At 40.2% G+C, this 12,573-nt stretch overlaps 1 protein-coding gene across 1 annotated transcript in view; it reads right to left on the bottom strand.

The window, feature by feature from the left end:
- Positions 1-12,573, bottom strand: part of LOC124798075 (nicalin) — a 123,063-nt gene that overhangs the window by 13,223 nt on the left and 97,267 nt on the right. The window contains exon 11 of the mRNA XM_047261315.1: positions 7,336-7,434. Within this exon, the coding sequence (XP_047117271.1) occupies positions 7,336-7,434 (99 nt within the window). The remainder of the gene's footprint in view (positions 1-7,335; positions 7,435-12,573) is intronic.

Raw genomic sequence — 12,573 nt, 5'->3', positions numbered from 1 at the left:
AGCAAGACAGACATTACTGAAGGAACGCCATGCAAAAGACAGTGAGCACAGAAAGCTAAGTGTACAACACATTGTAGACAGATAAGGGGAGCAGGCAAAAATAGACAGGTCAGAAATAAAAGTTACAGAAAAATAAAAGAAGTGAAGCAAACGAATAGTTCCTGAAAACAAATTCTGAGACCACAGAAATTAACACAAATTTAGCCAGGTGGGCAATGAGAACCAAGCACATATTGCAATGCCAGTTCCCACCTGCAGAGTTCCGAGAAACACTTATAACAAGTGAGAATACAGATGGCACGCGTGGTGAAACAGTCACCAAGCTCACGTCGGTCATGCTGGATAGTGTGCTCTGTAACAGGATATTGTGTGTTGGCATTATAAGCCCTCTGTCTATGCCCAATCATTCTAACTAATAACTCTGTGGTAGTCACACCAACGTAGGAGGCTGAACAGTGTTTACTACATAACAGGCAGTACATGACGTGATGTTTCACAGATGACTTTCCGTTTAATAGTATATGTTTTGCCAGTTATAGTGCCGTTATAGGTGGTGGTAGGAGGGTGCATTGGGCAAGGAACAGTCAAAGGGATGTTAAACATAGAGGAAGGAAAGCGGTGCAGAAGAAGCATAGGGTCCAACCACATTATTGTGAAGATTTGAAGGGGGGGGGGGGGGGGGGGGGGGGAAGCACACAATCGACTTCATTTCAGGAAGTCATAGCCTAGTCGAAGTAACTGATTAATACAATCAAGACGCTGATAGTACCGAGTGACAAGAGGTGTAGTGCTGCTAAGCTGTTTTTAGGAGGGATCAGGATTGGATGTTATAGTCTAGGAAATTTTTTGAACTAGAGTGGTGGGATAATTATGCACAGTGAAGGTTGCGGTGAGAATAGTGGCGTACTGCCACACACAATCTGCATCTAAATATACATGTTTGGTGATTTATCTGGGTATAAATATGCAGGCAATTGCTTGTTTGCATTTTAGATATGATTTATTGTACCATTAACTAGTGAACATCAGAGAGTGAAGAAATTAATTTCCTTGATATGACTATTTCCAGTGAAAATAACAAGAACCCTTTCGAAATACCGGGTGATCAAAAAGCCAGTATAAATTTGAAAACTTAATAAACCACGGAATAATGCAGACAGAGAGGTAAAAATTGACACACGTTTGGAATGACATGGGGTTTTATTAGATAAAAAAAAAAAAAAAAAAAAAAAAAAAAAGGTCCGACAGATGGCGCTGGACAGCAAAATGTCAGTGACTGCACATGACAATCGTGTATAAAAGGAACTGTAATGAGAGAGAGAGAGAGAGAGAGAGAGAGAGAGAGAGAGAGAGAGAGAAAAAATCAGATACACCAGTAGTCGCAGCATGTTGACGTTACCTGAAAAGGTGCTTTTAGTGAAGCTGTATTATCAGAATGGGGACTGTGCTAGTTCAGCGTTACGATCCTATTGCCATAGGAAGGGGATTTGAATGGGTAAAGGTCCATTGACAAATGCAGCTGTGGCGAGAATGATTTTGAAGTTCGAAGCCACGGGTTGTTTAGACGACAGACCCCGTAGTGGCCGACCGAGCACAAGGCGTAATGCTGCTGAGACAGTTCAGGAAGAAATGGAGACTGTAGCGTGTCCGTCTATGCATGGGGAAGTCAGCGTTCGTACAGTCACATGTCACACCAGCATTCCATACACTACTGTTTGGTTGGCAATTAGGCGTACCCTCCGATCCTATCCGTACAAAATTCATCGGCATCATGAACTGTTACCTGGCGATTTAGTGGAGCGGAGGGCATTTCTAAAGATGGCGGAAGATGATGATTGGTTGGGTAATCTGTTGTGGACCGACGAAGCTCATTTCATGCTCCGAGGGTCTGTCAACGTCCACAACTGCAGAATTTGGGCTACAGAAAACCCTAGAACTGTCGTGGAAACTCCTTGCACGATGAGAAAGTCACGGTATAGGTTGGATTTACCACATCTACCATTATTGGGCCTTTTTTCTTCGAGGAAATGCGTGATTCAGGTTTTGTAACTGCTACCGTGACGGGTGAGAGGTACGCCGATATGTTACAGAATTGCATCCCCAGCCTGGCTGATAAACACCTGCTGGAACGTACCATGTTTATGCAGGATGGCGCTCCACCCCATATTGCTAGACGTGTGAAAGGTCTGGTGGTGATCGTGTGCTCAGCCGCCACTTTCGTCATGCATGGCCTCCCAGGTCCCCAGACCTCATTCCGTGCGATTATTGGCTTTGGGGTAACCTGAAGTCTCAAGTGTATCGTGATCGACGGACGTTTCTAGGGATGCTGAAAGACAACATCCGATGCTAATGCCTGACCATAACTCCGAACATGCTTTACAGTGCTGTTCACAACATTCTTCCTCGACTACAGCTATTGTTGAGGAATGATGGTGGACATATTGAGCATTTCCTGTAGAGAACAGCATCATTGCTTCATCTTACTTTGTTATGCTAATTATTGCTATTCTGATCAGATGAAGCGCCATCTGTTGGACATTTTTTGAACTTTAGTACTTTTTTGGTTCTAATAAAACCCCATACCATTCCAAGCACGTGTGTCAATTTGTACCTCTCTACCTCCCCCCATGAACCATGGACCTTGCCGTTGGTGGGGAGGCTTGTGTGCCTCAGCGATACCGATAGTAGGTACAACCACAACGGAAGGGTATCTGTTGAGAGGCCAGACAAATGTGTGGTTCCTGAAGAGGGGCAGCAGCCTTTTCAGTAGTTGCAAGGGCAACAGTCTGGATGATTGACTGATCTGGCCTTGTAACAATAACCAAAACGGCCTTGCTGTGCCGGTACTGCGAACGGCTGAAAGCAAGGGGAAACTACGGCCATAATTTTTCCCGAGTGCATGAAGCTTTACTGTATGATTAAATGATGATGGCGTCCTCTTGGGTAAAATATTCCGGAGGTAAAATAGTCCCCCCATTCGGATCTCTGGGCAGGGACTACTCAAGAGGATGCCGTTATCAGGAGAAAGAAAACTGGCATTCTACGGATCGGAGCGTGGAATGTCAGATCCCTTAATCGGGCAGGTAGGTTAGAAAATTTAAAAAGGGAAATGGATAGGTTGAAGTTAGATATAGTGGGAATTAGTGAAGTTCGGTGGCAGGAGGAACAAGACTTCTGGTGAGGTGACTACAAGGTTATAAACACAAAATCAAATAGGGGTAATGCAGGAGTAGGTATAATAATGAATAGGAAAATAGGAATGCGGGTAAGCTGCTACAAACAGCATAGTGAACGCATTATTATGGCTAAGATAGATACGAAGCCCACACCTACTACAGTAGTACAAGTTTATATGCTAACTAGCTCTGCAGATGATGAAGAAATTGAAGAAATGTATGATGAAATAAAAGAAATTATTCGGATAGTGAAGGGTGACGAAAATTTAATAGTCATGGGTTACTGGAATTCGGTAGTAGGAAAAGGGAGAGAAGGAAACGTAGTAGGTGAATATGGATTGGGGCTAAGAAATGAAAGAGGAAGCCGCCTGGTAGAATTTTGCACAGAGCACAGCTTAATCATAGCTAACACTTGGTTTAAGAATCATGAAAGAAGGTTGTATACATGGAAGAACCCTGGAGATACTAAAAGGTATCAGATAGGTTATATAATGATAAGACAGAGATTTAGGAACCAGGTTTTAAATTGTAAGACATTTCCAGGGGGCAGATGTGGACTCTGACCACAATCTATTGGTTATGACCTGTAGATTAAAACTGAAGAAACTGCAAAAAGTTGGGAATTTAAGGAGATGGGACCTGGATAAACTGAAAGAACCAGAGGTTGTACAGAGTTTCAGGGAGAGCATAAGGAAACAATTGACAGGAATGGGGGAAAGAAATACAGTAGAAGAAGAATGGGTAGCTTTGAGGGATGAAGTAGTGAAGGCAGCATAGGATCAAGTAGGTAAAAAGACGAGGGCTAGTAGAAATCCTTGGGTAACAGAAGAAATATTGAATTTAATTGATGAAAGGAGAAAATATAAAAATGCAGTAAATGAAGCAGGCAAAAAGGAATACAAATGTCTCAAAAATGAGATCGACAGGAAGTGCAAAATGGCTAAGCAGGGATGGATAGAGGACAAATGTAAGGATGTAGAGGCTTATCTCACTAGGGGTAAGATAGATCCTGCCTACAGGAAAATTAAAGAGACCTTTGGAGATAAGAGAACCACTTGTATGAACATCAAGAGCTCAGATGGAAACCCAGTTCTAAGCAAAGAAGGGAAAGCAGGAAGGTGGAAGGAGTATATAGAGGGTCTATACAAGGGCGATGTACTTGAGAACAATATTATGGAAATGGAAGAGGATGTAGATGAAGATGAAATGAGAGATATGATACTGCGTGAAGAGTTTGACAGAGCACTGAAAGACCTGAGTCGAAACAAGGCCCCAGGAGTAGACAACATTCCATTGGAACTACTGATGGCCTTGGGAGAGCCAGTCCTGACAAAACTCTACCATCTGGTGAGTAAGATGTATGAAACAGGCGAAATACCCTCAGACTTCAAGAAGAATATAATAATTCCGATCCCAAAGAAAGCAGGTGTTGACAGATGTGAAATTTACCAAACAATCAGTTTAATAAGCCACAGCTGCAAAATATTAATACCAATTCTTTACAGACGAATGCAAAAACTAGTAGAAGCCGACCTCGGGGAAGATCAGTTTGGATTCCGTAGAAATACTGCAACACGTGAGGCAATACTGACCTTACGACTTATCTTAGAAGAAAGATTAAGGAAAGGCAAACCTACGTTTCTAGCATTTGTAGACTTAGAGGAAGCTTTTGACAATGTTGACTGGAATACTCTCTTTCAAATTCTAAAGGTGGCAGGGGTAAAATACAGGGAGCGAAAGGCTATTTACAATTTGTACAGAAACCAGATGGCAGTTATAAGAGTCGAGGGACATGAAAGGGAAGCAGTGGTTGGGAAGGGAGTAAGACAGGGTTGTAGCCTCTCCCCGATGTTATTCAATCTCTATATTGAGTAAGCAGTAAAGGAAACAAAAGAAAAATTCAGAGTAGATATTAAAACCCATGGAGAAGAAATAAAAACCTTGAGGTTCGCCAATGACATTGTAATTCTGTCAGAGACAGCAAAGGACTTGGAAGAGCAGTTGAATGGAATGGACAGTGTCTTGGAAGGAGGATATAAGGTGAACATCAACAAAAGCAAAACGAGGATAATGGAATGTAGTCAAATAAGTCGGGTGATGCTGAGGGAATTAAATTAGGAAATGAGTCACTTAATGTAGTAAAGGAGTTTTGCTATTTGGGGAGCAAAATAACTGATGATGGTCGAAGTAGAGAGAATATAAAATGTAGACTGGCAATAGCAAGGAAAGCGTTTCTGAAGAAGAGAAAATTGTTAACATCCAGTATAGAATTAAGTGTCAGGAAGTCATTTCTGAAAGTATTTGTATGGAGTGTAGCCATGTATGGAAGTGAAACATGGACGATAAATAGTTTGGACAAGAAGAGAATAGAAGCTTTCGAAATGTGGTGCTACAGAAGAATGCCGAAGATTAGATGGATAGATCATATAACTAATGAGGAAGTATTGAATAGGACTGAACAGCTTTGTTGTCGTTGTGGTCTTCAGTCCTGAGACTGGTTTCATGCAGCTCTCCATGCTACTCTATTGTGTGCAAGCTTCATCATCTCCCAGTACCTACTGCAACCTACATCCTTCTGAATCTGCTTAGTGTTTTCATCTCTTGGTCTCCCTCTACTATTTTTACCCTCCACACTGCCCTCCAATACTAAATTGGTGATCCCTTGATGCCTCAGAACATGTCCTACCAACCGATCCCTTCTTCTAGCAAGTTATGCCACAAACTCCTCTTCTCCCAATTCTATTCAATACCTCCTCATTAGTTATGTGATCTACCCATATATGAACAGCATTAATTTTTAATTAATACTACTCAACGAAAGCATCATTTACAATTAGATTTTTTTTTTATGAAAAAATAAATGACCAAGTACTGTTTCAAATGTTTCGTAGTAAGGTTGTGTCTTCAATCACTCAAACCATTTTTATAAGCACAAAAAGGCTGTTCTACATCAACTGAGTTACTGGCCAGTATTTGAATTTGGGTGCTATGTTGGCACTTATTGTTTTTGTAAAAGTTACCTGTTCCATTAATAAAACTATCAATTTGGCACAAGGGTTAAAAGCCTGGGTTATTGTCTATTTCAAACTTTTTTTTTTTTGCATGAAATGTTTTTCTTGTGAACACGACAATACAAAACAGTTCTGTCATATGTAAATGTTCCAGGATGGTCAGCTATCCACAAAATGGCACTTCTTTTTTCGGGCAGCATGGCACACAACATGTTACACACTACACTTCATAAACATGTTCAACTGTGTACAAGTAAATAGAAAGCTAAACTGAAACAATGAACGTGGGACTAAAAGCATGCATAGTTTAATTTAATTGTTGCCGACACGTATGGTATGACAGCAAAAGGGATTAACTGGAGGCGCAGGTGCCGGAGCATTGACTCCGCCTGCCTGTTCCTGTTCCTCTTCTGTAATATTTTCGCTAGACAGTGGCCTCTCGGTTAGTGATTGCACGCATTTCTAAGTCACAGTCAATCTGTGAGAAACCAAAACTAGATCGAGCTAGAGACTGCCCATCTAAACTTTTAAAATGTTGTAAACATAGAGTAAAAATATGCATCATCACTTGCTTTTAGTTGAAATATGCCATAACCAGGGAAAAGGATCCAAATACGCAAATGCATATAATCCAGTCTCCCGTGATAAGCTATGATATTTTATTGGAGCATAAGTTTTGACACTTTCAACATTCACCTCAAGGTGTATACATTCCAAGTGCAACCATTCAATGACTGACCTTTAAAGAGCTTATGCAATTCATCAGTTTTCACCTTAAACATAGGGGCAGCGTACATTCTCTCCAGCTTCATGAAGGGAAACTTTATCATCACCCAAAGATGCACCTGTAATGGTGTGAAACTGGTTGTGCTGCCTCATAAAGGGACCAATGTACACCTAATGCAATCTTAAAGAATTTTCATTCATTAAAATAAAATAGAAGTTTTGATGATTATTTTGGTGAATTTTGGAAATTTCTTTACAGATTCAATGTCCAACTTATTATTTACATTAAATTTCATGGGTAAATATATGTATTGGGATGATATAGTTCAAACAATAACACAAAAATTTGTCACCAAGACCTCCATGCCCAACTTCCATGAATTACGAAAATAGTTAAATGGTGTGTAAAGCAAAGTACTAACCTGTAAATGCTCACTTGACTTTTTGTGATATCGTAGAATACAAACTCAGGCTCACGTTTATCTGGCGTCATGTAGGATACTTTCACCTCTTTCAGGTACCTGGTGATTAGAGAATTATTTAGTTTTATGTCTGAGCATATTTTAACATGCTATTACAAAAATCAAAGTATGTACTGCATGTACACATTCAGTTTTCATAACCAAAGACTGAATATCAGCAGAATATTAAGATAATAGGGCCTTAACATGCTTGGTATCTTTATTTATAACTGTTCCTCTGATTTCCTAGAACCAAGTTCCCAATTGTACTACTTGTGTCTTCTGATTTGCATGCATATAGATAAAAATGTGAATAAACGGAAATAGAAACATTTTATCTATTTAGGTGAAATTGGAAAAATATATTGTTATTTTATCCCAAGTTTCATCTGTTTGGAATAAGGAGGAATGGGTGCACTTTCAGATATGAAAAATAACACACACATTCGAATTTTTAGTGTAACATAAATCACAGGATAAAGATTTCACAGAAATGGTAAAGAACAATCACACTGGGGACAGTATCCATCCTCTTTCCTGCTGTAATCATCTGTCTACTGAGAGGTTTGAGGGGTAGTACGCAGGATTACTATCCCCTTGTCAGTGTCATTAATTGTACCATTTCCTTGATTGTGACAACTTTATTTTGCTCAGAACAGCCACCACCTGTATGATGAGTCGATTTATCTGGCAGTAAGCTTACATTTGTACAACACAATAATATTGTCAATAAATGTTACTGCAGTAAACTCCAAAGTTTTGTTGCTCTTGTACCTCCTGAAATTGGTGCTATGTGGAAACCGAATGCAGTGTGTGAAAAGGATAACAACAATTACCCATCAAAATAAATTCTGGCAAAACTTCTGAATCTGAGTTGTGTCAAGAAGGAGACACTGGATAATATTTTCAGAAAGGATGGGTATGGGCCATTCAAAAACTTAATTTGTATGTCGAAATATTCAGCCAGGCTTAAGTGTAACTCTCACGCACCATGGAAAAATATCTTTATTTAACGAAACACAGAAGGAAATTATCTTGTTAGGAAAAGCAGCTTACGAGAATCTTACATGTGAGTAGAACTCCCCCTTTTGAAGAAAAATGTGTAAGTTAGTAACTACTGAAATCTAAGAATGTTGCACTCTAAAAAAGTCAAAGAATAAATAGAAATTGCTGATGCTGAAAAACAGCCCCTCTGGTGGCTGCCACGTAAACATTTTGACAGCTGAGATGGAAACAATCATGCAGAACACAAATGCAGTGGATGGCAATCTTGACTGCAACATCAGTCCCTTCGGTGGAAGTGGAGCATCATACAAAAAAATGGGCAAGGAAGTGTACACACCTTCCGCATTGTTGTGCATTCTGAAAGTAGATCTGGATTGGATGGAGCTAGTGCCTGCAGATGAGACTAGTTCCATGGTGCACCAGTTGGCAGTACATCCTGGAACATGTATGCTGGTTTCACTCAGTTGAAAGAAACTGTAGAGAGTTTGCCGTTTACTGCTATGTCCACTGTTCGTGCTCCTCTTTGTAAGACACGGAGTGGACCTGTGCAAGGTGGCTTCAGCGGGGGCTTAACACCATCCACATGCAGCATTACTTGTGTGCATGCTTCCAAACTACGATGTATGTAGCTAGGTGTTGTACAGAGTCTTGAAGCTTCCCGAGCGCAAATATGTGCTCTATGTTCTCTCAACCATTGAATAAAGTCTGGCTATCTTGGTCAGAAGGATTCAGGGAATTCACATCAATAAATTCTCCAAGAAGCTGTAGCACTTTGCTGTAGACTAGTTCTGCTGATGAAGAATCTGAAGTCCAGCTTGTATGTGTTTCGGAGACCAAGTAGGACTGTTGGTGAAATTGTTGTCCAGTTTCAGGATACATTAGTGCTGCTTTTGGGGAATGGTGCCAATGTTTCATCAATCCATTCCTCACTGGGTGATAACTTTTATTTTTTGGTGAATAGTGATGCAGAATTTGGTAGTTAGGCAAATACATCAGATTCCAATTGATCCATTGTGACAGGTAATGGGCAACCAAAATGAAGTAACCAACTTGACACCAAAGGCAAAGGCTAGTGTTTCTGCTGAAACATCAACTGGCACTGCTTCTGGCCATCAAGTGACGTGATCAATCATTGAAAGAAGGAAAAATACACCTCAAGTCCTAAATCTAATGCAATCTGTTGCATATTGTATGTTGATATCAAGGAACTGTTTGCTGAACACAGTCATTGGTCAACAACCAAGTAACAATGTCTGTGGAAATATGAACAAATCTGATCCAATGTCCACCAAGAATTTCAGACCTGACTTTCTAGAATTTCTGACATGACTTTCAATCATTAATGAATAGACTGTAATTGGCAATCAGATGTGCTTACACCAGACTGCTGCTGGCGTTTAGGTAGGTGCAAGGTGAAGTTCACTTGGCCGCCTGATCCCCGAACTTTCCATGATACCAACAAATGGGTTGCTGTTCTACACCATATGTCAAAAAGTTTGTTGGAGAGTGGCTCCATAACCTCTTGCAGCAGCGATCCCTACTGCTGCTTTGAGTCATGACAAGACAACAATTTGCTGATTTGTTTCGTTCACACATCAACCCTGGCTGCAAGAAAATCATAGTCTGGACAAGTAACCCCTGATGCTGACACTGTCACATGGCACTGTCACTGCACTGATATGAGTGGGTGTCATGGCATCTTCTATTTTGTCAGTCAGGTCTGAGGTTGCATCTAAAGGCATCTCTGAATGTGATGCTGTAATTCCTTTGACTTGCAGTAGTAGGCAACTATTCCCCAAGGTACATTGCATGTTGTCTGATTCTCAAATGTCTCAGGGAATGCCATGGTTTTCAGTCACTGGTGTCTTCCTGTGTCAAAACTTGTGTATTCACTCTTTCTGTGAGGCAGGGACTCTGCAGATTAGTTTTGCATTGAGTTTTTGCAGGTGTTCCATTTAGTCGCAGGTGGAGCCATTGTCATGCCCAAGACCTCTGCAGTGAAATGGTGATCCAGTTAACTAACCACTAAGGCAAACTTCATGGAAGCTGTAGGTATTGAAGTTAATGAAAGTGTGCGTTGATGTGCAAATGATAGTGTGTGCTTGTATGGACAGGAAGGTGGCAATCAAACGGCAAGTCTACACACTGAAAGTATTGTCACAGCCAGTGCATTTGGCATTTTGCAAATTCGGTTTTATGGAAGTTCTAGCCTATCCCAAGCTGTTGACACAGGCTGATCATGACAGTCACTAGTTTCAGAATGGCTAGATGTAGAACATCTAAACTCCTTTATTTTGCATGTCATTAATATTCAACCAGATTGGTACACGAAATATAACTCTCACACACCACACAACATGGAGGGAAAATATTTTGCTAGAAAAAGAAGCTTAAGTGAAGCTTTACATACGAGTAGAACTGTCTCTTTTGAAGACTAATGTGAACCATGTAACTATTGAAATGGAAGAAGATTACACTCTAAAGACAAAGTATAAACAGAAATTGTTGATACTGAAAACATAGCGCCTCTGGCAGTTGCCCTCAAATTTCTAGGATCAGTTTTCTACATTGCCATCAACTCTGATCTTTTTATTGACACCATTGATAACACCACATTTTTTGCTACAAGGGACTTGAAAAAGTAGAATGCTAATATTCCATATAAGGCATTTAAAATAGAGTAAAACAAACCTAAGCTGTTACGCTTATTGCATGTAACACCATGTGGGCAGCTGTTGTGCTGGCGAATGTTGCAGCACTTGTGATGTGATTTGTTAGTACAAATTATTTGCAGCATGATACTTTTGTTCCTCTGAGTGCAGGTGCAACTGTTTTATACATGGATTCCAGAAACTTCTGGAAATTAGATATGCAGGTATGACTGTTTTATAAAACAAGGCATGGATTCCAGAAACTTATATGCAGGTACAACAGTTTTACAAGAAGGCACTAGAAACTTCCAGAATTTTCTGTCATGTTCCGGAATGTTCTCCAGTATTCTCATTTTATACATTCACTATATAACATGTAATTTGATTTGGGTATCATCCATGCTTGTATGCAAATTGTCAATCACTGTATAATTTGTGATTCTTACCTGTGAATGTTTAACTTGCAGCTTGGTTGATTCCTTCAATCCATTGTTGAAGCTTTGATGAAGTTACAACTTGTTATGGCTTCAAACAATGAAAATATGGACCAAGAGCAGTCCACCTTAAGACAAATCAATTGGTGACCTCTCTGACGAGAATCTGAATTTGCTGATTTGACGAGTTGGATTTCAACTTGACTGTAATGCCAAAATATGTTTACATCATGAAGCGGAAGTGTTGACCAGGTTTCAATATCTGCAGAAATCATTCTGCAATCCATTTCAAAAGAAGAATCATGTGTTCAACAATGGTCTGCATCCTACTGACACTGTGACAGCTGACTTTTTGAAACAACTTACAACAGTTAATGTTAAGCCTGGACAGAAGCTTTGCCCTGCTTGTGGAGTTGACATCAATGCAAAAAAGGCCAAGCCATTGCCATCATCATAGTGTAACAAGGAAGACACTACAGTTGCTTCAGACAGCTTTAACTCTAGCTTGACAGCAGTTGGTGTGCCAATACTAAAATTTCAGCGCGTTTCAAACTGGGATTCTAGTGGATAAGCAAAACGAAAGGTAAGGCACGTCCATATGGCTGTGGCTACCAAAATTGCTGAAATTGGCAGGCTTAAAGCAGATGATGTCATAGAACAGCAAATAGGTCAAAAATGCCATGATTCTCTTCATACAAAGTGCTCATCAATGAATTGAAAGCAAAGCTGGAGGTGTCCTCAGCTTCTGAGAAAATTCAGATTTTAACTTTGCCCCCTAGCAGTTGGAGCATTAAAAACTGATGGAAGAATTCAACGTATCTGAGCGAATGGTGAAAACTGCCAGAAAGCTGAAGGAAGAGAAAGACATATTAGCGAAACCAGATCCAAAGCAAGGAAAGGTTTTGCAAGAAGATTTTGAGCAAAGTGCAGCAAAATTCTATGACAGTGATGAAGTCAGCCAAATCTGCCCTGGAAAAAAGGGCTTTGTTGCCATAAGGACACCAGCTGGCGCAGAAGTTAATATGCAGAAACGTCTGCTGCTTTTTAACTTGAAAGAAGCCTGTCAAGAATATTGCAAACAAAATTTACCAAAGTTACCTTTTCCAAAT

This window comes from Schistocerca piceifrons, chromosome 5 (assembly GCF_021461385.2).
Source record: "Schistocerca piceifrons isolate TAMUIC-IGC-003096 chromosome 5, iqSchPice1.1, whole genome shotgun sequence".
In the NCBI taxonomy this organism is placed as follows: Eukaryota; Metazoa; Arthropoda; class Insecta; order Orthoptera; family Acrididae; genus Schistocerca; species Schistocerca piceifrons.
The sequence above is the reverse complement of the archived record's forward strand: the minus strand, read 5'-3'. Positions and strand labels throughout refer to the sequence as shown.